We start from the raw sequence: 27,219 nt of genomic DNA, 5'->3' as shown, positions 1-27,219 counted from the left end.
ATGCACCTTGGCTAAACAAGTGTGGTTTGCATCTCAGCTCAGTGTCAAATTTGAAGAATCTCAGAACCAAACTCTTAGTGACTGGCTACAAGGCATTATCTTGCACGCGCATATGGAAAGCTTGGAGCTAATATGTGCGCTTTGTTATCACATATGGAAAGCAAGAAACATGTATTGTACTACACTAGAAAATAGTCGGGCTGTCTTTCCTCCGTTGTGTAGCTACGCGTTCTTTCCTACACTAGAAAATAAACAAGTTTGACTCATGCTTTTGACTCCAGTCATCAAATTGTACGGACTCAGGATGTCTCGACTCTGATTATCATTCATTAGCTCTGAGGCTTTCTTCAACTTAGTCCAGTGGTCTGTCTTAACTCCTTTTGTCAATAGAACTATCTTTTCATAGAAGATTACATAAAAGCCTAAGTACATCACTAGACTAAAAAACATAATAAGAACATCCACAATGGAAATACTCATTTTTTAGTACTTAACTGGACCCCACGTGTACACATCGCTTATTTATAATTTTTTAATAGTAGTAACAAATAACTACTCAATCCCTCCAACCCAAATATCTTAAAAAGTTTTAAATAGGTCCCACCAATAACACATTCCACCAATAACTATGCATCATTATAAATGGGACCCACAAAAATAAAATAGGTACCACTTTTTATTGTAGAACTAGTATCTATTAGGTACTCTTCGTGTTTTGCTCCAATGGGATCCTTCAAGCAAGCAAGGAATAGTTTGATCGAGTTTGGACACTCAAACCTGTTCCAAGTGGAAGGATATTTTACTAAAAAGATCTCAAGAATGGAGGAATAAAGTCATGAAACTCACTGAAAAGTGGGGTTGGACTCACTTCTTTAGGATAAGAGAAACTGTGTATCATAGGCTAGTGCAAGCTTTTTACTTCAATGCCAAGGTTGATAATGAAAAGAACCTCATAGTGTCGAACCTCAAAGGAGTTGAAGTAAAAGTAACTCAAAAAATTATTGGAAAAATCATAAGACTACCTACTGATGGGTTCATGTTGTATGGAGACAACTGATATACTAAAGCTCAAGTCAAAAGAGATGATTTGATTCAAGAACTTTTCACTGCTGAAGGAAATAAATCAGTTCAACCGCTTGCATCTCTCCTAAAAAAAGGAACATTACGTAATCTTTCACATCATTCACATACATCTTTCCAAGAATGGGAGTCAAAGGAAAAGTGCATGAATTTGATTTGATGATTATGTATCATCTAATCATAGGTATAAAATTAAACCTTCCTAACATCATCATCCAACATATGATGACGATTGCTGCATCTGGAATCAAGAAAGTCATTTTTCCATATGGTGTGAGTGTGACTCTAACACAGATTTTCATTAAATTAAATGTTGATCTTAAAAATGAGAAGAGCTTTAACAATTGCAAGATGTTTTATCTCATACACACTATATGAAGAAAGTTGCTGATATGCCAGAGTCTCTTACTGAGAAAGATCAATCCCCAAATGCCTTCCCAAATCTTACCGAGAAGTATCTAATAGTTTTTTACCTGTTCATCTGAGTAGATGCACCGGTACAAAGATTCCAGGATTATCTTGTATCGGTATAAAATGATTATGTACCTGTACAAAATTCCTTCAAATTTTTGACGAAGAGTTTTGCACCGGCTTATGCAGGTTTGTGCACCGGTTTAAGATTCTCAGGAGAACCTTGTACCGGTTCAACATTGTATTGGTACAAAATAACAAACCTAATTATATTGAATCAACAATGCTAGCTCCGGCCTCCAAACAAGGATTAAAGGTGACCGTTCAAGGTTACCTAAGCTCCGGCAAGTAGCCTCCAGTGTTAGTGTGTTTTACCCTTTTTTTTTCTCTTTGCTTCTTGTTTTCTTTTCATTCTTCCTCTGACCCACAATTCCGCTTTTTTTTTTTTTTTTGGATAGGTAACAAAACTATATAGAGATTAGAAAAGAAGAGTTAGATAACAATTTAGATTCTTATTGAGAGATTATATTATTTTTGAGAAAATTGGAGTTAGTGTTTTATCGAGAGAGAGAGAGGGGGAGGAGATTGGATCATCTCCTTTACTATATCCTCTCCTTCCTCTCTATTTCTCTGTTAATCTCACTCTCTCTCTCATTATTATTTTAAAACTTTTTATTGAAGAGAGATTGATATTAAGAGAGACATAGAGAGGAAAGAGAGAGATGCAAAGGAGAGTGAAGGAGATGATCCAAATACGAGAGGGAGAGGTGGGGGAATAATAGTGGTGTTTGCGAGGCCTACTTTTGTTCTTAAAAAAATAGGTTTTGTCTAACATGGAATACTTCACCAAGTCTTCTATGGTGCATAAGTTGGCAATATTATTATAACGAATACGAATTTTATAAAATTTATCGTTGGATTGAAAATTTATATCATATAGATCATCGCTAATAATTTTAAAGAAATTGAAAATCATTTGATATATTATTGGGACCGATCAAGATTAATGATATTTAATAAAAACCCATAAACTGTTAATTTTGATGGGTCTTAATAACATAACAACTTGTATACCATAGAAAGACTTCTGAAATGTTTCATGACTTGGTGAAATTGATGTGTACAATTTTATATATTAGACAAAAATAATTAGGAAGAGAACACGGAGCCAAAAATGGGAATGAACGTGTCTAATGTCTATCTCTAGATGTAAAGTATCTCAATAAACTCCTACATGTCCGCATATTCTAGAATAAGTCTTTAGTTATAATTATATCATAATATGAATCACAAGAAACAAATGAATTAACAAAATTTCAGTTGAAAGAAATCATTGAATTAATTAAAGATGGCGCAAAAAGTTATGTTGCCACATGAACCAAAGACACAGTCATTTGATCTGTTGAGTGGACATAGTATACCAGCTATTGGATTAGGGACATGGAAATCTGGTTCACAAGCCATTGATTCTGTGAAAACAGCCATTGTTGATGTAACTAATTTTCATTATATTATAATAATTATTATTCATGAATCAATGACTATTATATAGTTTTTGTAGAAAATGAAATTTCTGATGATTTATTTTGATGCAGAATGGCTACAGACACATTGACACTGCTGCTCAGTATGGAGTTCAAGAAGAGGTATGTTATATATGATGATCTCTCTCTGTTTGCTATAAGTTTTTAATTTGTTGAGTCTAGATATAAATTTAAATTAATCTGAATTAATGCATTAACTGCCTCTCGCCTGAACGAAAGGATCAGACACTTTCCCCTACTTTTGACAGTAGAACTAGTAAGGTAAACTTGCTTTTGCCGATTGCACTCGGATAGCGGCCTGGGCCATCCTGGAATGGCAAAAAAATAAATTAGATGGACTGGACTTGAGCTTTGTTTGGAAAGCCAGGAAAAGGTGGCATTTCCGGGCCGGTACAAGATTATAACGAATATGTTTCAAGTTAGTTTACAATTTGTATTGAATGAGTTAGCTATATGAATTTGTGGTATTTGGTAAAATTAATGATTGAATTAGTTTAAAAATATAAAATAACATATTTTTTTTAATTAACATTGCAATATACAGGGCCAATAGGGGCCAATGTTCGAACTCAGAATTTTCTACTTATTCACCTCAAGAGGTGAAATTCTGGTCACCGGACTACTTGACAAAAAAAAAAGGATAAAAGATGATGGGTTAAAATTGAGAGAAAAGTGATAGGTATTGAATTAACTTATCAAAATAAGCTATAAGCTCGTGAGAGAAATATGTTATCTAACGAGTCTTTTTTTCATATGAAATTATAAGCTATAAGATAAAAATCAGGCATTGCCAAGAGAACCTACCTCTTTACAAACTACTCTCTATTAATGCATATAAATAACAATCTATATACTCAATTGATTAAATAACTAATAACTAATGTAACACTTCTTACATGTACAACTGAATAGGTTGGACATGCACTTCAATCAGCCATGCAAGCAGGAGTTGAAAGGAAGGATCTATTTATCACCTCCAAGATATGGTAATAATGTAACATAATATATAGATACATGTTAATACCTATACTCTATGTTGATTGGTGTAATGACCCATTAGTTTGTCTTCGGAGAAACTAATGGCGGTCTCTTTAACGGTAAGGGTTGAGTATCCCAACACTCCTTATAATTCAATTTTTTATTATCATAAAAAAAAACCTATACTCAATGTTGATTCAATTGACTTTGTTTGGTGTGAAATTTTATGTCTTCTAGGTGCACTGACTTGACCCCTGAAAGGGTAAGACCTGCCCTCAACAAAACCCTTCAAGAACTCCAACTTGACTACCTTGATCTTTACTTGGTAATTAATAAACTTTCTTTTTCCACTTCTCTCATTCATGATGCATGTGATGTGATGGTTTGATGTGGGAACAAAAAAATTGGGGCTAATAATAGATATATAATGTAGGTTCACTGGCCATTTCAACTGAAAGATGGGGCAAGCCGGCCTCCTAAAGCAGGAGAAGTTTTGGAGCTTGACATGGAAGGAGTTTGGAGAGAAATGGAGAAGCTTGTTCAGGAAAATCTTGTCAAAGACATTGGAATATGCAACTTCACTCTTACTAAACTTAACAAGCTACTCAAAATTGCTCAAATAAAGCCTTCTGTATGCCAGGTCAAATTATATTTCAGACGGAAGGCGTGTCTGGTGTCTGACACGTGTTCGTACCTCAGTACTAATTAGTTACATTAATGATTAATCTTGTTTAATTCTGCTTAACTTGTGTATATGATGTTTTGTGATAGATGGAGATGCATCCTGGATGGAGAAATGACAAGATGCTTGAGGCTTGCAAGAATAATGGCATCCATATTACGGTAATTAACATCAAGGTTTTAAATAACAACCGCGGCAATGGTTGTGGTGTGATCTTTGATAAGATCACGGCCAAATGCGGCTTGATGCGCGTGTTGTGGATTTAGCAACATGCTATTTTAATTTTCTTCATTAGTCATTATTTATTTTATTTTTTATTTTGTTTTCACCACCAGTATCTGGTTCATTGGACCGCCTAATCTGGTTCGAAGGTATCAAGTGGTTTCAGGCCCCTCCCGATCGCAGTTGCGGGGGATCGAACTGTGGTCCTCCCTACTAAGTTTAGCGTCAATCACCACTGAACCGACTAACGATTGTTTCTTCATTAGTCTTTATTGTTTTGTCACATTGTGATAGAGGATATTGATTGGAATTAATGTTATAGTTGCTGCTATATCTAGGCCTATTCACCACTGGGATCAGCAGAAGGTGGGAGAGATTTGATCCATGATCAAACGGTTGATAGGATAGCCAAGAAATTGAACAAGAGTCCAGGGCAGGTGTTGGTGAAATGGGCCATTCAGAGAGGGACAAGTGTCATCCCTAAATCAACCAATCCAAATAGGATCAGAGAGAATGTTGCTGTTTTCAATTGGGAAGTTCCACAACAAGATTTCAAAAACCTTAGTAACATACCAGATCAGGTATGCCATAGCAACATCAATTACGTATTCATGAATCATGACAAGAATAATGCTAGCAACACACTCTTTAACAAACACACTTCAGCACACTCTCTTTTATTGGTTGAAGTTCACATGGGTCCCACAAAAAAATATGGACCCATATAACTTTTATGGGACCCATATAAATTTTAACCAATAGAAAAGAGTGTGTTAAAGTGTGTTTATTAAAGAGTGTGTTGCTAGCACTCCTCGACAACCTCATCATGACAATTGGAACACATTAGTTTTGTAGAAAAAATTATTAGAAAAATAGATATTTGAAATCGTAAAATTCATTCAGAATGGTCCAACTCTTGATTTCTACTATTAGAGCTATGACGTGACACGTTAACCACATGTTATATTTTATGTTGATTCCACATTATTGTCAGTCTACTAGAGACTAACTTGTGTATGAAATTCAGGTCCTCTCAAAAGACAAATTTGTCGGTGTTTACATTTATGTTTGTCCAGGGATTAATTACCGACAAATTAGTCCATAAGAGACCTAAATTTCATAGGCACGTTAGTTTATAGTGTAATCACATTAATGCGTGTTCAATATGAAGTATCATATATTCAGTGCGACATCGTAAAATTTCGAGGACCAATTTGCGATTGTAGAAAAATACTAATCGGAACACATTATTCGAGTGAATCATCACTTTCATTGGTTATTGATACATGCAGAGAAGAGTTCTGGATGGTGAAGAACTGTTTGTGAACCAGAGTGAAGGGCCATTCAAGAGTGTAGAAGATATCTGGGATCATGAAGATTAGACAACATTTACATCAAGCTACATTGTTTATTTTGTTTGTTTTTTTCAAGCCACTTAGTTGTATTAGATTAATGTACTAGCAGTTTATTAAAAAAGAGTTAAACTAGCTTGTATACATCAAGGTGCAAGGGAAACGGATTATACGCAGTTACTGCATTAACGCAGTAATAGTTATAGACCGTTCGATAAAAAAAAAACAGTTAAGATCAAAACTGTGTGAAACTGTATTGAATAAATCGTAGCCGTCTAATCACTTTTTAATGATTGAGATTGGCTACTACGTAAAACTGCGCCTATAGCAGGCAACCCCAGTAACTAGTAACTCTGTAGCAAGTAACCACATTATCTCTAATGCATAAATTGTTGTAGTTGCTTCATTACTTGTCCGTTGCATATTAGCATTAAAAATGATTATGATTTGAAAGAGTGATTAAAGTTGATTCATTAGGGGTGGCAAAGTGGGCCGCTCCTCCCCGTTTAAGCCCGTCCAAAAGTGGGGCGGGGTTGGCCAACTTAGGCGTCCGAACTCAAAATTCAAGTTTGTCCCGTTTATTGGCGAGTTGGCGTGCCGATCTATCGAATATTTTTTTTTACGGTTTGATTTACTACATAATTTACAAAATCATTAAGCATTACTAAAGAAGTCGGCTAAATATATTTTTAACAACGCATAATAGAACTTCAACGTAAACGAAAAACCTTAACTATAATACCAAAAACTGAAAACAAATACACATTAAAACACTAAACTAATCCACTTGGTTCAAAGGTAAGGAAATCTAGTTTTAGAAGTATACGGAATACATGTAATATAAGGAAGAGGAAAAGATCAATTTTTCATTAATAAAGAGAAGAAAAAAAAAATAGTGAATTGAACTCCTCAATGCATTACCCAATTTTCATTTTAAGTAAAAAAAAAAAAAGCCCGCGGGCAAAACGCGTCCCGCCAATGCCTATTTTTTAAGCAAGTTAGATGAGACGGGCCACCTGAAGGTATCAAGCCGAAAACCTCAACCCGACCTGAAAAAGTGGCAAGTGAACTCGATCAGCCTAGTTGCAAAACGGGCGGGCCCTTTGAGTTTTTATCAAATTTGACTCAACTTTTAAAATTTATAAAATTAGCCAAAAATACTAACAATAGTTTTTTATTTTTATTACTCTATTCAAACAAAAACATTTAAAAATGTAGAGATTCAATTGATCATTTAAATTTCCGAAAAATTTAAATTCTCTAAAATTTCTAGATATCTCATCCAAGCACACATATTATTGCTATTTGAACTTATCTTGAAAATCACCCTTCCAAGTAAACCATCAATCAATCTATATAAAAGATAAGTCATAAATTTGACCAAAAAAAAAAGATAAGCCATAAATATTGCTATTTGATAAATAATTAGTTAATGGCAGCCCTTTTCATAGTCTTATATAGTTTATAAGAAGGCATGCACAACAATTACATCATTTGAGCTATAAGCAAATATATTTGGTATCCCCTAAAAGTTTGAGTGTAAAACTAGATTAGTTCTAAATATTTTCACTCCACTTTTTAAGGCAACACTAATAATAAGTTCTAAATTCTTCAGCCTCCTTTTTTTTTTTCCTTTCACCTAATACAAATTTTTAGCTCAAAAAATATTACCACTTATTAGAGCTTATAACAAAAGGCCTTAACTTCCATTAAGGCGTTTAGATGATTGTCTTTTACTCATATTTCTAGCAAGTCTTGGAAGTTTTGATATTGAATTTGCTCTAGCTAACCCTCCAAGTGCTTTCCATTCTTCATCCAATTGAACTCCAACTTTTCCAGCCACAGTTTCATTATCTTCACTTTTTCTACGTGATCTTGAGTGCTTGCTTCCTGAGTGTTTGCTGCGATGATTTCGACTTCTTCTCATATTCATGGATTGAGAATGTGACAGAACGGGTTGATCGTCAAGAAATAAGCATATAGCTGCACAATCGTCGATCTTTGAGCCGGGATACTTGTATCTCCAGGCTCTAACCGCGCGCTTTACTAATAATTTTGCTGCTGTTGACTTTTTTGGCGCTGATGCAACTATGTTTACTACTTCATCGTTTGTCAGCACATCCCATATCTGTCAAGAAAATGACACAGGTTGGTGAGATAAGGAACATCGAATGTGTTTTAAAAAAGAGGTTGCATTGCAAGGGCTTAAATCCTGAAAACTAACATAACTACGAACTTACTAATATTGTTAAACTTCAACCTTAGAAATACAGATCAAGGATACAAATGTAGAGATTCTAATAATGCTTACCCCATCAGTTGCCAAAACAACAAATTCATCTTGTTCGGTAATTTTTCGATAAAACACATCTGGAGATGCAATGAGGCCATAATCTTTTAGGCAAAAGTCTCCAAAGGCTCTTGACATAGCTAGTCCAGGACAGTCATCATCAGGCATCCATATTCTGTATACATCCGGTTCTTCTTCTGCAGCGAAAACTCTACCTTCACAGTTAAAGATTCTTGACGCTTCACCTAAAAAACATTGAAGATGAAAACCAATTTACACTTAGATTTATTATAGGCTTATAAGACTTGAGAACTCATGCTAATACCAATACTTACTTGGAATATCCGGTTTCAAGTCTACGGTAAGCTGAACAGAAATAAGGTGATCTCTATCCTTCATGCAAAGAACTGCACGAGAATCGCCCAAATTTCCGACTATCAACTGGTCCCCCTGAAATTTATAGAGTAAAAGCGATTAGTCTAGTTATAAAAAATGTTTGTGAGCGCGATTTGGGTCGCGACATCAATGTTTTTGATGCGTCTATGACTGCGATCGAGGCTAGATAGGCTGCATTTAACTATGATTCTCCCTAATATCAAAATCATGATGTGATCATAATTACGAAACTTATGTAATTGTGAATATCTAGTTACATGGTTATACCTGTTTAATTAGAGTTACAGCTGTGCAACCACTGCAATAGCTATCAGTGTTAACTTCCTGAGCAAGATGATCATCCATTTCATCGAAGGATTTCAGAAAACATCCTTCCCATGAAGCAAGGGATATGTTGTTATGGCGGTTACTATCATTGTAGGCATCGTGGAAAGTTTCGGTATCTGCATCATTGGCATCATAGTATTTCATGGACGACTTCTGTTGTGCCATTTTGATTGCTTCAGATAGTTTTGAGGGTAGATTGTCACGGATAAATTGCGAAACTTTGTGTCCTAGAGGACCATGACCATCGAACACACCGCAAAAGATCACGCCTTGTTCTCCGGTATAGTCCTGAGAAGAATATAGCATATCAAACATTAATAGTCATAGCCTCATGTTTCATTCCATCAATTAACAAAATTCATCATGCTATAATATTAAAATAAAGGCCAATATTGCCAATTTGCCATAGAACATTTTCTAAAATTACAAAATAAATAATAAAGCTATGATGAACAAATGTGAAAAGAAGGATCTAATTCATAAATTCTTCAAATCCTTATCTGAAAGGCAAATAAATATTAAAGCTATGATGAACAAATCATAATTGCATGAACTAATAATTAAGAAAAAATTCAATGCTCTAATAAAAATATTATCCTATAAATTCAACATTAATGAAATTGAAATAGAACAAAAATCCCAAATAATTAAATAAAAATAATGAAAAAATTACTGGAAATAATTAAATCATAAAAAGTAAAAAAAAATGAAGATTAAGAATATTAATTACCTCCCAAACAGTCATTGAATCTTGGTTAACACCTTTCTTACCCTGTTGTGTATACATTGATACAGACTTAGAAAATCCTCTTAACCTAACAATTGCTCCATCATTTTCATACATGACATCATTAATATCCTCATAATCCTCATAATCTCCAGAATCAACCTCACTTTCCACTCTGCCTCGAACAGAAACATCGTGGCTGCAACAGCCACCCATGTTTTTATTATAAGTCAAAAACAACAACAAACAATCTAAGATAAACAAACAAGAAAACAAGGGCACCCCAGAAAATTCTAAAGGTGACCCAGATAATATTTGAAAGAGAAAACGCTAGAAAAAGAAGAAAAATGAAATCTTTGTGGAGGAAACAATAATGGGTTGGAATTCAAGAGGATGAAGCAGAGGGAATGAGAGGCTAGAGAGAAAATGGAAATGATGGGAGAAAGATATAAGGAGTTGGAACAAACAGGAAAATGGAAGAAGGGAATGGAAAAGTTGGTTTCATGTTGAGACAATTAAGGTTGAAATTTTGCATTTGTTTCTTGTCTGTATCTTGGTTGGTTTCGTTTGTTTTCTGTTTTTTCTCGGTTGGCAAATGTCAATGTTCAAAAAGAAACCAACTTTAGAGATGTAATTAATTAATTAACAGTTACATTATGGTTGTAATAATATACTTTTCCTTTTTGACTTTACACCATGGTTATAGTAAATACTATTTCAAGGAATATAATATTACTAATAATAAATCCGTCTAATTAAATACTTCCTCCCCCGACCCCAAAAAAAAAACTTCCATATAATATTAATAAAGGACCATTTTGTCTAATTTATATATATATATATATATATATATATATATATGTGTGTTATTCGTTCTAAAATATCCCTAACATTATTAACTAGAGATACTAGGCATTTTTCATAAACGTTTAGGGTCCGTTTGATACGCAAGATAGGATTAGGATATGATATGATAAGAAACCGGATAAGAATAGGATATGATAGTGGTAGGATAGGGACAATATCATTCTTTCTATAACTAACCTCGTAACGACATGTATTTTGTCCTGTATCCCTAACATTAAATATAAAAGTTTAGTTGTTCTTTCTATAGAATGACTAACGTATTTTGTTGTATATGGAAAATTGTTCTCCTAATTATCCTTGTTCCGTTTCAAATTGAGTGACACAATTGATTTTTTCACGCATGTCAATGCATAATTTTGACGATTAATATTTTTAATTATATTATAATAAAAATTATAAAAATTTGATATTTTGAAAATACGAATCCAACAACATTTATATACTAATATTTATTTTTATTTATTAGTAGAAAAATATGATTAAAACAATGTGTATGAATAATGCAATATAGTCAACTGTGTCACTCAATTTGGAATGGAGGTAGTATAATGCAAATGTTGGAACATTGTTGATAGATCCTTTATGTTTATTTTTTACTTTACTTTTGTCACTTTGTCCAATATGTTACAAATATTTTGACAATGTTTCTCTTCTAAGGTGTCGAGGCTCTTGCTAGTATGCTTCTATCATAAATTGCCATCTTTTACCAATTTTTTCTATTTTTTTATAATAGAGCTGATGATCGAACTCAAGAGATCTAGCATATTACTCAAATTTCTTATCATTAGATCAAATTCAATGACTTTATCTTTTTTGTTTTATATAGTCTAATGATGAAACTCATACATATTAAATATCGTGAATAGAGGTTTTGGGGGTTTAATTATCCCTAAAGCAATTTTTTGGCTTTTGGCTTACTCCAACAATTATAAAACGGAATGTGTTACAAGTACATATTGTTTAAGATAGTGCTAAAATTTGGTCTTTGTATGGATTTGCATCACATATTTTTAAAAATATCTTCATTGGCTTTCTAGTCTCTAGAGCAAACCCATGCATGTTTAGAGGCATACTTTTTTTTCAATGGTAAAACTTTTTAAAATAAAATAACGCAAGACTTATAAAATAAATTTTTTTTTTTAAGAAACTAAATTAGCTCAGACCTTAAGGAGGGTATATACTCTCAGGTCCCAAACCAATACCACTAGACCAACCCAAATAAGTCTATAAAATAAAAAATCTTCGTTAACCTTCTTCATTGTTTGCTTATATAAAAAAAAAATCTATAGCTAGTTAAATTAGTTTTCTTAAAAAAAATTTCCCCTAAAATTTTGAATTTTTTTTTACTAAAAATAAGATGTTCATTCATTCCAATAATTGATAGAATACATCAGATGTAAATACAAATTCAATTTCGCTAAAAACGAAAAGAATGAATCTGCGAACAAACTCACATCATCCAAGTTAATAGCACACAACAGCAAAATGCATACAAGTAATATGATAAAATTAAAGTCACCAGAGTGTCCATGCTTCCGGATCTGCAACGTTGACGTCCAAATCATTGATTGAATCTGCAATTGATTGAAGTTGATCTTTCAATATGAACTAAACAAACATCGTAACACGACGGATAATCCAAAACGCCGCACCAATCGGACGACGACCAACACACTGCTGGACTTAGACGACTAAAATCACAACAAAAGAAAAACTCAAAAACTTGATTATGTGAAAATCATTTATTTAGATTAAACGAGATGAAAATAAAATGCACCACTCAAGGAAGAAGAAGGAGACTTGAAGAAAAGAAAATTAGGGTCGACCGAGAGAGGGGAAAATAAAAAAAATGCACGTTGAAACCTGATAACACAATATTGAAATTTAAAACCTTAGTTTAGTTGCTTGGCCGTCCCGTGATAATTTGACTTAACAAGCTTACACTTCAACTCTTTCAACTTTTTAGAATAGGGACCTTTTTGAAAGAAATATTAATATTACATATACTAAAATGAAACATCACATAGAGATACAAAAAATAGTTGATCATTTTCCAGGTAGAAGAACAATTTGCAAATTTGGATAAAATACACACCGTTACAAGGTTAATTAAGGGAAAAATTACATAAAAGACCAAATTAAAATCTACAATAAAATTATTTTTCGTTAATTTAACTCAGTTGGTAGGTTGGAACGTCGCAAAAATTGAGATTCAAACCTCAAACACTACACTTATTCGGCTTAAAAAGGTGGACCAATTATCTATCGTCGAATAATAATTCACACTCTAGTGTTTAAAATGAGTTTGTATCCACAAGAATCGTGTCAAAGCTACTAGTTTCGCTTAGAAATTTAGACAATTAAATAAGTAAATAAAAGTGTGTTGCATTCGCTTTGTTTGTTTGAAAATGTTTTGACAATCAAAAGTAAATAACAATTAAATAAAAGATGTGCGAATAAATGAGAACGGGTGGTTAATTCCTTTCGAATTCCTCCCTTATTCCTGCTTGGTAACAGACGTTATACATGCTTACTATTCCTTTATTATCTCACGGATGAATTTCTCTTAGATAAGTTGAGAGTTATTATTCCTTACCCTATTGCAAGTGAGGAAGCTATGGTCAATCCCCGGTAAGGTAACTCTTGTTTGTCACGTTTTCTACCTTAACAAGTCGTCACGTATTATCCCTACCTTGTTTGCCTAATTGTAATCATGCAAAATTTAACTATGTGTGATTCTTAATCCTAATAACCCCTAACCTTAGGTACTAAATTTAATGGTCCTAAATCTTGGTTAGTTATATTATCCTTATTGTCAGGATCTAGTATGTTGTCACGAGATCAACTAATTCTTATGAGTTCATTCTATAATGTGATCAATATTAAGAACAAAGCATTAAAACAAGATAATAATAGATAATAACTGAATAATAATTGAATATGATCTTTTTCGAATCAATTACATGGACTCAAACATTCATAAGCGAATTCATTTACTTGACCTAACCTAGAAGTATTTAACTACTAAAGACAATAAGAAGGAGAATAACCTTATGTCTTTGGAGTTCCTTAGCCCTCCTTGCCTCCTCCATAGAGTTCTCATAACTCTTGCTTGTTGCTCTGAATGTTTTGGAATGAATAATTGTGAATGAGGATGACTCTATTTATAGTTTTCTTATCAGGCTTGAGCTTTTATCGCGCCTCATCCTATCCATCGTTGCCACGATGGAACAGCCACATCGTGGTCAGTGGTCACCATGGGTCTTATCGTGGTACGATGACTTGATTTGTTGCAGATTTTCTTCAAAAATAAAACAAATGTATCGTGCTGCGATGACTTCCATTGTGGGTACGATATGTACACGCTTTTCTTCATTTTTTTGCCCTTTTTTTTTTTGCATTTTCCTTTTTTTTTTCTTCTTGGTCAAATAAATTCGTAACTCTAAGTATTTGCTTGCATTTGGTCTTCAATTGCTACTAAAACTACTAAAAACTATACTAAAATACTACTAATAACATCATATAAATTTATTTCATCATTCCAAAAATAAAACCTTATCCCACTTGAATCTGTCCCCTTTCTTGAAAGAATAATAAATACACCAAAATAAGCAGATATAAGCATTAATGTAGAGTGCATGCAGGAAGCACCACTTGCAAGTAAAGTCTTCGGATCCATGCACACATGAGTTCATACCTCAAATTGCAGAGCTTGCATCACATCACATTACATCTTTTTTGGGCCATACCTTTAATATGGATTGGATATTTTCAAACTAAGAAAATCAACCAAGACTTGTGTCGATCTGTGGATAAACTTGAAAGGAGGTCATAACTTTATTTTGGTAAATGGTTAGTGGCATTGAAAACTTTAGTTTCAAATATAGATTTTTTTTTTTAATAATTAAAACAACACTTTGAAGAATCGTGTTTTAAAGTATCATCAGTAATATGGTAGGCTTAGGGGTGGAAATAGGCTGGGTCAAGGTAGAATTAGCAAGGTCTGAGTCTAATATGTCAAAAAAATTTAAGGACTAAGTCTGACTTGTAGAATGTCATAAGATTATTTTTTAGGTTTGAGTCTGACATTTTAAGGAACCTAATAACGATTGTTAGCATGATTAAAAGTTTATTTTATATGAATATATTTAAATAAGTTGTCACGACCCAACTCAAATTGTGACCGGCGCACAAACTAATATTAATCAGACAAGCTTAATGACCGAATTTAACAAACAATGAATATAATATTTCCAAATTTACCCTTCACTTCATCTAATTAAACTTCTCTATTCATTGGGTCATATCTTCATTCATATATTTATGTAGCCCCTTTGGTAGTGGAAATGGGCAACAAACGCTCATAACTTTTTGGGTTTCAGGTTCAAATCCCATTGAGGTCTTTTTTTTTTCTTTTTTTTTTTTGAATTTCTTAACTATTATTTTCATTTTATTTTTCTTAAGACTTTTATTTTTTTTATTTTAATCATTGTTTTTATACAAAGTAGCCAACAACTTCTAGTGATGAGGGGTTTAGGTAGTACGCTATAGGTCATGAGTTCAATCTCCAGCTCATTGTAAACAAAAAAAAAAGCAGCCAACAACAAAAAATATGCAAATGGCTTGAAAATTCACCTTAAAGGTGAATTAGTGGGGTATCCGGAGTTCGAACTCCGACTCATGTACATAAAGTGCAATGTCCCTGCTGTCAACTGAGTTAAGCTCACAATGACTTATTATTATGATTATTATTACTATTTTTATGGTTTTTTTTTATTATTATTAAATAAAAACAGAGATAAAAGATGAAATAGCAGTAACTACTTCCCTTTCTCGATTTGTGTGTGTCATCCTTGCGCATGAGTGATGCTAATCTTCTCTGTATCGTTTCCACTATAATTTATGGGTTCTTCTCTTACTAATATATTTGAGACTGACAATTACACTACTCAGTTGCTAATGACAGATTCATTTTCACATACACAATATGGTACAATTTTGGTCTATTCTATTATAACTAGAACATCGACTCGTGCGGTGCACGGGTCTGATTAGTTGTAAGATATATAATGATTAAATAAGATATGATAATTTCGATAATGTAAGGTATATGAAAAAAGTTGAGTAACATTAAACGATAGTTCAACAATAATTTTGGATAAATATTCATACAAAGAAAATTATGTTATATTACGGAAGACTTCCTTATAGACCACATTCGAATTCTTAGTCGTATCTTCACCGTTATCATCGATGATCAATATTTTTAATCATTTTCAAGAAGTAACTCTTGAAATTGCAACATACAACTGACCATGTGAAAACACTGGCGACAGAAGATATATCCCAACATGCTTTAAAGATTGTCCCTGACTCTTATTAATAGTCATCGCAAAAGAAATCATTATAGGAAATTGTCTCCGTTGAAATTTAAAAGGAATTCTCACGTTAGATGGTGTTAGAGAAAATCTAGGTATGAAAACCTGATCACCAATATTACTTCCTGAAATAATTTTTCCTTCAAGAGCACATTTTCCCAATTTCGTAATAATAAGTCTTGTTCCATTGCATAATTCTAATTTTTGATTCAAATTCCTTAATAGCATAACTGGAACTCCAACTTTAAGTCTCAACTTGAGATTTGGAAGTCCCGACGTAGAAATCGTGTTCAAAAAATCAGGAGTATGAACATCATCTACTGTTTGACCGTCTACATTTTGTGTGAGTGGAGTATCATAACTCAAATATGTTTTTTCTTCACCAGAAATTAAATCCAACATATAATCATTTATTGTGTCAAATATTGAATTTTTAGGAGCTAGTATAGCTCTATTTTGGAAAGGACAAAACTTATATACTTTTCTTTAGGTGCAGTTTTTACTGTGCCTCTCACAAAAAGTTAGTTATTTACATTTTTTAATTTAAAAAAAATAAAGGAAAACTGTTTTTTAATAATAATAACCACCTCCTTGTATCTAGCACAGTAAAAACTGTGTCTAAAGCACTGTACATAAGTTTAGTCCTTTTGGAAATACGTTATATCGTTCATGTTTTGTAAAAGTTGGGGATATGTGCTTTCAACGATAGAAGCAAGAGGATCACCTGAATTTGGAATCAATAAATCTGATGGAATGTCAAGTTCTAAATCATCGTCGTTGTCATCTCCAATTTCTCCATCGCCAACACCCAAAACCCATTCATAAAACAATCTTCGTTGTTCAACGTCTGCACTCGAAGCACCACCGAGAAGCCTCATGTTTTTACTAAATGTTAAAACTTCACAAAAATTCAAAAGAACCGAAGAATTAATAGTAGCATGAACAACTTATGACCTTGTACCTTTGGGTATTACTGGTAGAATTTGTCTAAAATCTCCACCAAAAACAACAACTTTTCCACCGAATGGAATGTGTTTATTTTTTCATCAACAGACTTGAGAATATCTTTTAAAGTTCGATCAACAGTTTCGAAATAGTGTTTGTTAATCATTGGTGCTTCATCCCATATGATGAGCTTTGCTTTTTGTATTAATAGCGTCAAAGGGCGCTTTTAGAAACTATGGTACATGTTGAAAACTCGTCAACATTTATAGGAATACAAAACCTTGAATGTGTTGTTCTACCGCCAGGTATAAGCAATGCAACGATCCCACTTGAGGCAACTGTTAAAACTATCTCACCTTTTGAGCGTAATGCGGCTGACATGGCCCTCCAGATAAATGTCTTCCCTGTACCGCCATAACCATAAATAAAAAATACACCAGGTTTGTTTTCGTTAGCTCTTGCCATGATTGTGTCATATAGTTTACGTTGCTCTGAAGTCATAGTTGACATCAATCTAACATGTTCCTCAACTAATGATTGTCTGTTATAATTCAATTCATCGTGTATTAAACTATTTTGTATATCAGGAACTAATGATGTGTCTGCTCTAGACATTGGAGGATAATCTTTTAAACTCTTCCCACAACTACGTAACATCATCTTAATATCTGCTAGTGCATATTGTATCAATTGATCATCAGTTAATATTAAATTTGCAATGTTAAAATCAAAATAATGAATGTGATTAGTGACATGACTATGGTTGTGTTTGGTTGTATTGCAAAAAAAAATTGATTTAGCAGAATTGAATTTGATAATAACTTTCCAAATCACACGTGATAATAACTTTCCAAATCTCACATGATAATTATTCTCTAAATTTATGATCCAGTAGAAAAAAATCATTGATCAGGAAAGGCATAAAAATATTTCGTGATGAATAATATAGTCAACAATAATTTTGATATGATATACTTTTAAAATTTATGGTGCTTATCAATTATTGCACATAATTTTAATTACAATTAGTTTGGTTGTGTATACAAGCTTATAATATAAAAGATATCTCCTTAATTTAATTATAACTTTCTTTTTGTAGAAGACATTATTCATGCCTGTAGCCGAAATGCTAGTTGACTCAGCAGCAGGACATGAATATTTAAGCATGTTAGATGGCTATTCAGGTTATAATCAAATCTTTATTGATGAAGATGATGTGCCAAAAACCGCATTTCGTTGCCCTGGTGCTTTAGGCACCTATGAGTGGGTGGTGATGCCCTTTGGATTGAAAAAGAAAAATATTGGAAAGCAAATTGCATTGAATGAAAAGCAATTACAAATAAAGATGGTTCACAAAACATACATTTCTCCTCTGACCCCAGCCTCAGCCTCTTTTGTTGTCAACTGTTGTCAACTTCTGCTTCCTAAACTTACATGCATTTCCATACATGCATTTCTTACTTTTCCACTCACAAAGAGGTGGTTATTTGTGTTTTTTCATTTTGAAAAAATAAAAGAAAATTATTTTTTAATAAAAAAAAAACTACCTCTTTGTGAGAGGAAAAGTAAGAAATGCATGTATAGAAATGCATGTAAGTTTTGTCCATAATTTATATTAGAATTGAAAAGTAGAAAATAGTTGAAAATGTTATAATTGAAAAAATGTAGTGAACAGGCCACAAGCAACAGGATAACATAACAAGAAGACAAATTTTTATGTGTTTCAGTATTTACATACTATTCTTTAATAATGGTAATTGCAGATCTAAAATATCGATGAACAAACAATAGCTTCCAATATACCGACACTAATAATAATAATAATAATAATAATAATAATAATAATAATAATAACAATAATAATAATAATAATAATAATAATAAAATAAAAGTATATAGCAACATGCAACATGCAAAGAGCAACGATAACAATTATAGTAATAGCAATATTGAGAGTAATAGTAACAGCAACAACATTAGTAATAATAATAATAATAATAACACCAACGACGAAACTTATTGCAACAAATACGGACTTGTTTTTATTTACAACTGCGGCAATTTTCCTCGCTTTTCTCCACACACCGACATGCACCACCTCATTCTCTCGCTGTTTTTTCGTTTCGTCTAGCCATATTTGTGTAGTCGAACAAATTACTCATTATGAGAGAGAGAGAGCAAATAAATTTGCATGTTATCAATTGAATAAAATCTCATCAATAGTATTAAGAGAAATGCTAGTTAAAGCGAAAGATTTTGTCCCGAAACCATCACGAACAATACATGTTGTAATTTCATTGGCTTGACTTTTCAAACCTACCCCACATGTGTATGGTAAAGCAGTTTCTGAATTTTAAGTAACACTGTCGTGATGCTTCGCGAAATTAAAATTCGCTAGAAATAGCAGCTGTAGTATTAATTGTCAAATCCACACAAGGAAAATTCTACTGTACTCACGTCAAAAATTAATGTATTTGGTATTATAAAAGATTTAACCAATAGGAAAGTAAGTTTTGTCCATGTCATCGTTTATATATTATATTTTAAAAGTTGATCAAAATAATAGTACCGGTACATTACTCTACACAATTTAACCCGCATAAATCATAAATCTTATTTGAAACTGTGTCAAACCCATCATCCCCCATCCACCCAAATCACTTTTATACAATTTAAGTTCTATTTCTATTAACATTATTTGTCTTTGTTGTTCAAGACCAAATCATTGATCATTTTAGGTTCCAATTTACACTTGTAAAATAAGGTCGGCATATTTATATAATTTTGTTACTACATTTATATTTTATGTTTAGTTAATCATTTCATGCCTCCAAAATATTTTTATTAGGCTCTTTAGTTACTCTTTTTGTCAACGTGTTATTTTATAAGTATGAAGTTTTCACTATCGACACTGGTGACTAATCTTTGTCGTGGAACATGTGAGTTAATCTCTCAGAACCGAACTTTTTCATACATATGAGCAGTTAAGAATCAAACTTCAAATAACATGCATAAGTAATTGTAATAATAAAATAATAAAAATAACAACAACATGAAGCCTGCTACAACAAACACGAGCTTGTTTTTCTTTACAACGACGGAGGTTTTCCTCTCTTCTTCTCCATACACCGCCACACACCACCTCATTGTCAAATTGTGTCGCCGTTTCATTGTCTCGCCATCTTTGTCATAGCAGGCTTCTTTGCATAAGTTTTTAAAATGATTGCACCAGTTCTTATTATTATCATAAGGGAAATGCTTCTTCTAGCGAAAATTTTCTCACGGAAATTATAGCGAATGATCTGTCAATGATGTGTCACCACTTCTCACCCCCACTTGGCCACTTGCATTTATTAATTAATTCTATATTTTCCTCTCACCACATTCATCTTCCACACCGTATTTACCAAAAAAATTCATCTTCCACCTTACACCACAACAACAACAACATCCCTTTTTACAGGAAGACATCATTTTATATGCTTCAATTTACCATTATAACATAACAGGAAGACATCACTTTATATGCTTCAATTTACTGACATTAACATGCAACACAGTACACACTATTCTTTAATAATAGTAGTTGCAGGTCTAAAATTTTAACAGTAGCTTTCTGTTGTAGATGTATAAGAAAATATTTGCTGCAAAGTTAAAACTAATGTATTGACTTGAAATTGATTAAATACAAAAGCAATCAAATAGAATACTAGAAAATAGGAAACCACTAATCCCACTTTTACAACTTCTAATAACATGGGATACTCCTAAGAATACTCCTAAGAAAAATAACAAAAGCAATTGGCATCCTGAGCCAAGCAATAATTGTTGAGGCAAAATGCAAAATCCCAATTTGATGTTTTAAAGATAACAAACATCTTAATTATATTTTAAATGTAATTCTGATCTCATTGTTATCTAACAAGTGCTCTTGAGTGTTTTAATTAGTCAGGAACAATTAAGCTTCTAATCTCAATGATATTCATTATGTTTTGGCAAAAAGAGAAGCTTCAGGATCAGTCTGAGAATGATCTCTGGTTTAAGTGCAACATTCTCCTCATGAACAAGAATACATGCAAAAGCACTTATATCATTAAGTCAACCATATACAAGACAAAGAAGCACTTTATCTTGGTTTTAACTCACAAGATCACAACAGTTCATGAACATTTAAGGCAAGGAATAAGTTGGAAAGAAAGTGACTTTCCTCTTTGGACAAAGTTAATGATCAAGCATGTGCAACATGGTAATTTCTCAAGGCATCATCTAATCAGGTGTATCAAGAATATTTGGACAAGAATTACATAGACCAATAAGGATGAGACAACACACATTCAACTCATAGTTGTCATGTACCTTCAATGTCATTATTTAATGAACATTCTCCAAGAGATTAATTCTTAATCAAGAAAAGGAAGTACATGGAAAGGACAAGTGAATAGTTATGCAAGGACATCACAGCTGCATTCCCTTCACACTACAGCTGGCCACAGGTCTGCATCATTCTACATTTGAAGATCAAGTGCAAAAATCGCCCAGATTGGAGAACGATCTCAGAATGATGCTGAGAATGACTGTCCTTTGCTTTTGAAGTTGCAAGCTCATCTACAGCTGGCCAAAACGTGCCTAAATGATCTATAACGGATATACTTGGTGAGGAAGCAATGAACAACTATCTACAGCCCATTGCAAGCTGTCATTTTGGCCCTTTTAAGTGGAAATATGAAGAACAGCAGGGAGAACGTTCTGAGAAAGATCAGTTTGAGCTTATCCACTCAACAATTCAGCATGAGCTGTCTATTTTGAATCAACTAGCCGTTGGAGAACTTCCTTTGGGACCAAGGAACTGAAGACTCAAGGTTCAACTATAAAAGGAAGGCTTTGGCAACATTGAAGAGCAAGAGTTCAATTTACAACAATCAATCTACTTGTCTTTGTGACACAAGATTTTTTAAGCTCTTCTTTAAAGATCTCTTTCACTCCATATATTGTAATATCATACTAGGATCAATATCCATTTTGAGTGAACAAAGAGAGATTTTATTGTAACTAGCTTTTTAACTTAGTTCAAGTGAGAAAGCTTTAGATCCAAACCATTATCAAAGTTGTAAAAGATTGGCTCAATTCAATACGTAACTATTGATTGAGTGACACCTCATAAAGTCTAGGATAGACTTAGGTAGATCAAGCAAGTGAAGCTTGGAAGATTGTGATCTTGGATTAGATCAAAGAAGAAGTGTATCTTGAGATCGGTAGAATCTCTTAGTGGACAATCTCACAGGAGCGTGGGGACTGGAGTAGCCCATACTATTAAGGGGTGAACCAGGATAAAATTATTGTGCCTCTTCTCTCTCCCTTAAACTCATATCAATTTTATGCAAACACAAACACACACAAATCACTTATTGTTTTGTTTGCAGCTCAGAGATCATTCTAAGATCATTCTCTTAACTTATACTATTTATTCTGAGATCATTCTAACATATGTTTTGATATCTAATTTTTAAAAGGACAATTTTTAAAGGTTCACAATTCAAACCCCCCTTTCTTGTGAAAAACTTTGCTACTTCAATTGGCATCAGAGCTCTGCCTCTAAGGTTGAGCATCTAACAAGTGCTAGAGGAAAAGATTCAGGAAGGAAGTAATGAATAAAAGCGCAAAGTTTATATCAGAGGGAGGATCTTCACATAGGCCACCACTATTTGAAGGAGATGACTACTACTATTGGAAAGACAAGATGGAACTATTTCTTAGATCACAAGATACACACATGTGGACAGTGATTGAAGTTGGTGATTACACTCCATTAGTAAAAGACTCTACTACTCCAAAGACAAAAGATGAAATGACAACTCAAGAAGCAGATAGGGTACTTCTAAACACTAAAGCTCAATTATTTATTAAAAGTGCTTTGTGTAGGGAAGAATATGACAGGATCATGGAATGCAAAACGGCCAAAGAAATGTGGACAACACTCCAAACTCACCATGAAGGTACAAGTCGTGTCAAGGAAACAAGAATTGACATTGGTGTTAGAAAATTTGAGCTATTTGAAATGAAGGAAGATGAATCAATTGATCAAATGTATGGAAGATTCACAATCATCATAAATGAACTTAACTCGTTAGGGAAGAAATTCTCTATACATGAAAGAGTGAGAAAAGTGCTTAGATGTTTACCAAAGAGTTGGAGACACATAGTAACAGCAATCACAGAGTCAAAACAAAAGATCTCACTGAGGTTAAATTAGAAGATCTCATTGGATCTTTAAAAGCTCATGAGTCCATTCTTCAGGAACACAAACCTATGAAAAACAAGATGATTGCATTAGACTCACAGACTAAAGAACGTTCTAAGAACAAAGAAGCAGTGGAGGAAGACAACAAGTTTCTTCAAGAAGATGATGAAGAAGAGTTAGCATTTTTATCTAGAAGGATACAAAAGCTAATGATGAGAAGAAATCAGATTAAGAAGAACTTTCCACCAAGAAGAAATGGACCTAAACCAGAAGTGGATATCAGCAAAATACAATGCTATGGATGTAACCAATTTGGACACTACAAGAATGAATGTCCTAAACAAAAGAACTCTCCTTACAAATCCATGATGGTAACCTGGGATGAGTTGGATGAAGTACAAGAAGCAGAAGAAGAACAAGAAGCTAATGTGTGTCTCATGACAAATGCAAACATTGAAGAGGTAACTCTAGATCCTTGCTCATCATGTCAAAAAACTGAACATCTCTTTGATAATCTTCTATATGACTCTCAAATTCTAAATTCTAAAAATGGTCAACTTAGAGATGAAGTCACTAAGTTAACCAAAGAAAGAGATGAATATAAGTCTGATAATAATATAATGAAGGAAATGATTAAAAATATGCAACTTGCACATGAAGGACTCTCTAAGCAAATTAAAGAACTTAGAGACAATCAGAAAATGAAAGAATATTCTATGATTCAAAAAGAGAATATCATTTTAAAACAAAAAGTGTCTAAACTTGAAAAAGACTTAACTAAGTTTGTCAGTACCACAGAAACTTTTGAAAATATATTAGGATCACAAGTTAATTCATATAGTAGAAATGGATTGGGATACAAACCTCTTCAAAATAAAAAACTGATTGAAAATGTTTTTGTTCCTCATAAAGAAAAAAGATTTCAAAAATATAAATGCACATTTTGTCACAAGGATGGACATCTTGAACCATTTTGTTTTAAAAAGAAATCTCTCTACAGATCAGAACATTCTCAGAACAATCTAAAAAGAAATTTTTATTCAACACCTCCTTATAAGAGATCATCTTATCAATATAAGAAGATGCCTTATAAGAGTACTAACCTTCAAGGACCCAAAAAATTATGGGTACCTAAGAATTTGTTAAATTCAAATGTAGGAATGTCATCTAGCAATGAAGAAAAAGCCTTGGTACTTGGACAGTGGTTGCTCAAGACATATGACAGGAGATAGACAAAGCTTTCTCTCATTTGAAGAGAAGGAAGGAGGAACAGTTACCTTTGGAAACAATGAAAAAGCTAGTATAAAAGGTAAAGGTACTATTGGTAAGAATAACTTTGCAAAAATTGAAAATGTTCACTATGTAGAAGGACTTAAACATAACTTAATTAGCATTAGTCAATTATGTGACAATGGCCTTGAAGTTATTTTTAGATCTCATACATGTGAAATAAAACAATCTGACAAAACTCTTTTCTATGGATCAAGAATAAAGAATGTATATGTCATATACTTAGATGAACTACCTACTGAATCCTGCTTTGTTTCCCTTGAAAGAGACAAATGGATTTGGCATAAAAGGGCTGGACATATAAGTATGAAGACTATGTCAAAACTTTCTAAACTTGATCTAGTTAGAGGCTTACCTGACATTAATTTTGACCTAGATAAAGTATGTGAATCTTGTGCAAAAGGTAAACAAGTTAAAAGTAGTTTTAAACCTAAAGATTTTGTTTCAACAAAAAGACCTCTTGAACTACTTCACATAGATTTATTTGGACCAGTCAAAACTACTAGTCTTGGTGGCAAAAATTATGGTTTTGTCATAGTTGATGACTTTTCAAGGTTTACGTGGGTGTTATTTTTAAAACATAAAGATGAATCTTTTGAAGCTTTTAAAACATTCTGTTTACAAGTTCAAAATGAGAAAAGTACCAATATTGTCTCTATAAGAAGTGATCATGGAGGAGAATTTGAAAACTCTCACTTTGAGTCATTCCTAAACAATAATGGTATATCTCATAATTTTTCTTGTCCAAGAACTCCTCAACAAAATGGAGTTGTTGAAAGGAAAAATAGAACTTTGCAAGAAATGGCAAGAACTATGATAAATGAATCAAATGTTGAAAAATATTTTTGGGCTGAAGCCATCAATACTTCTTGCTACATCTTGAACAGGGTTACCATAAGAAAAATTTTAAATAAGACACCCTATGAACTTTGGAAAGGAATTAAACCAAATATTTCCTACTTTCATATCTTTGGATGTTATTGTTATATTTTGAATATCAGAGACAACTTAGGTAAGTTTGATTCAAAATCAGATAAGGGAATATTCTTAGGTTACTCTCTAACCTCAAAAGCTTATAGAATATACAATTTGAAAACACAAGCTCTAGAAGAAAGCATGCATGTCAAGTTTGATGAATATGAAGATATATCATATACCAATATCTTTAATGATGAGGAAGAAGTAAGAAATGAACAAAGAAATGATGAGAATCAAGAACCTACAGCTCAAGGACCTCCAAAGACTTGGAGAACTGTTGGTTATCATCCACCAGAACAAATTATAGGAAATACTGAAGATGGTGTAAGAACTAGAAGAGCTTTACTAAACAAGGAGAATAATCTGGCAATGATCTCTCAGATAGAACCAAGATCAATAAATGAAGCTATCACTGATGAATCTTGGACTGAAGCCATGAAAGAAGAACTCCTGCAATTTGAAAAGAATGAAGTTTGGAATCTAGTACCACTTCCACAAAATCACTCAATCATTGGAACAAGGTGGGTCTTCAGAAACAAACTTGATGAAAATGGTAAGGTAATAAGGAATAAAGCAAGACTTGTAGCTCAAGGATATAATCAACAAGAAGGTATTGATTATGATGAGACTTTTGCTCCAGTGGCTAGATTAGAAGCCATTAGAATTTTACTTGCATATGCTTCACATAAATGTTTTAAACTTTTTCAAATGGATGTGAAAAGTGCTTTTCTAAATGGTTTTTTAAATGAAGAAGTTTATGTACATCAACCTCCTGGGTTTATTGATCAACAAAAACCTAATCATGTTTTTAAATTAACCAAAGCTCTTTATGGACTAAAACAAGCTCCAAGAGCTTGTATGAAAGATTAAGCTCATTCTTACTTAAAAATGGTTTTTCTAGAGGAAAAATTGACACTACACTTTTTAGAAAAATTGATAAACATGATTTACTTATTGTACAAGTATATGTTGATGATATTATATTTGGTGCTACTAATGAAAAGTTATGTGAAGAATTTTCTGAACTTATGCAAAGTGAATTTGAGATGAGCATGATGGGAGAACTTAGTTTCTTTCTTGGCTTGCAAGTCAAGCAACATGAAAATGGAATTTTCATCAGTCAAGAAAAATATATAAAGGATCTTCTCAAGAAATATAAGATGAATGAGGCCAAGATAATGTCAACACCAATGCATCCATCAACAAGCTTGGACAAAGATGAAAAGGGAAAAGATGTATCTGAAAAGGAATATAGGGGAATGATTGGATCACTCCTATATTTAACTGCAAGTAGACCAGACATTGTCTTCTCAGTAGGTCTATGTGCTAGATTTCAAACATCACCAAAGGAATCTCACCTAACTGTAGTAAAAAGGATCTTCAGATATCTAGTTGGTACACCAGATGTTGGTCTTTGGTACCAAAATAAATCACATTTTGAGTTAAAAGCATTTTGTGATGCTGATTATGCTGGTGACAAAGTTGAGAGAAAAAGCACCAGTGGAGCATGTCAA

The 27,219-nt window shown here is 32.9% G+C and overlaps 1 protein-coding gene, 1 non-coding gene and 2 pseudogenes across 2 annotated transcripts; 1 reads left to right on the top strand and 3 right to left on the bottom strand.

The window, feature by feature from the left end:
* The first annotated feature begins 2,824 nt into the window (after positions 1-2,824).
* LOC123888567 lies at positions 2,825-6,343 on the top strand (annotated as a pseudogene).
* A 1,320-nt stretch (positions 6,344-7,663) lies between these two features.
* On the bottom strand, positions 7,664-10,665 carry LOC123888562 (probable protein phosphatase 2C 65). Its single transcript, XM_045937642.1, has 5 exons — positions 10,013-10,665; positions 9,223-9,570; positions 8,895-9,009; positions 8,581-8,804; positions 7,664-8,397 (listed from the first exon to the last, which is right to left on the bottom strand). Exons 1-5 carry the CDS (start codon positions 10,223-10,225, stop codon positions 7,969-7,971), a joined length of 1,329 nt encoding a protein of 442 aa, XP_045793598.1. The 5' UTR covers positions 10,226-10,665; the 3' UTR covers positions 7,664-7,968.
* Positions 10,666-15,691: 5,026 nt separating this feature from the next.
* LOC123893306 lies at positions 15,692-15,791 on the bottom strand. Its single transcript, XR_006803416.1, has one exon. It is a non-coding gene; the product is annotated as a U6 spliceosomal RNA (small nuclear RNA).
* Positions 15,792-16,152: 361 nt separating this feature from the next.
* On the bottom strand, positions 16,153-17,913 carry LOC123888564 (annotated as a pseudogene).
* Positions 17,914-27,219: the final 9,306 nt, after the last annotated feature.

The sequence above is a fragment of the Trifolium pratense genome, linkage group LG6 (genome assembly GCF_020283565.1).
Source record: "Trifolium pratense cultivar HEN17-A07 linkage group LG6, ARS_RC_1.1, whole genome shotgun sequence".
Taxonomy (NCBI): domain Eukaryota; kingdom Viridiplantae; phylum Streptophyta; class Magnoliopsida; order Fabales; family Fabaceae; genus Trifolium; species Trifolium pratense.
Note: the sequence above shows the minus strand (reverse complement) of the source record. Positions and strands in the feature narration are given on the sequence as shown.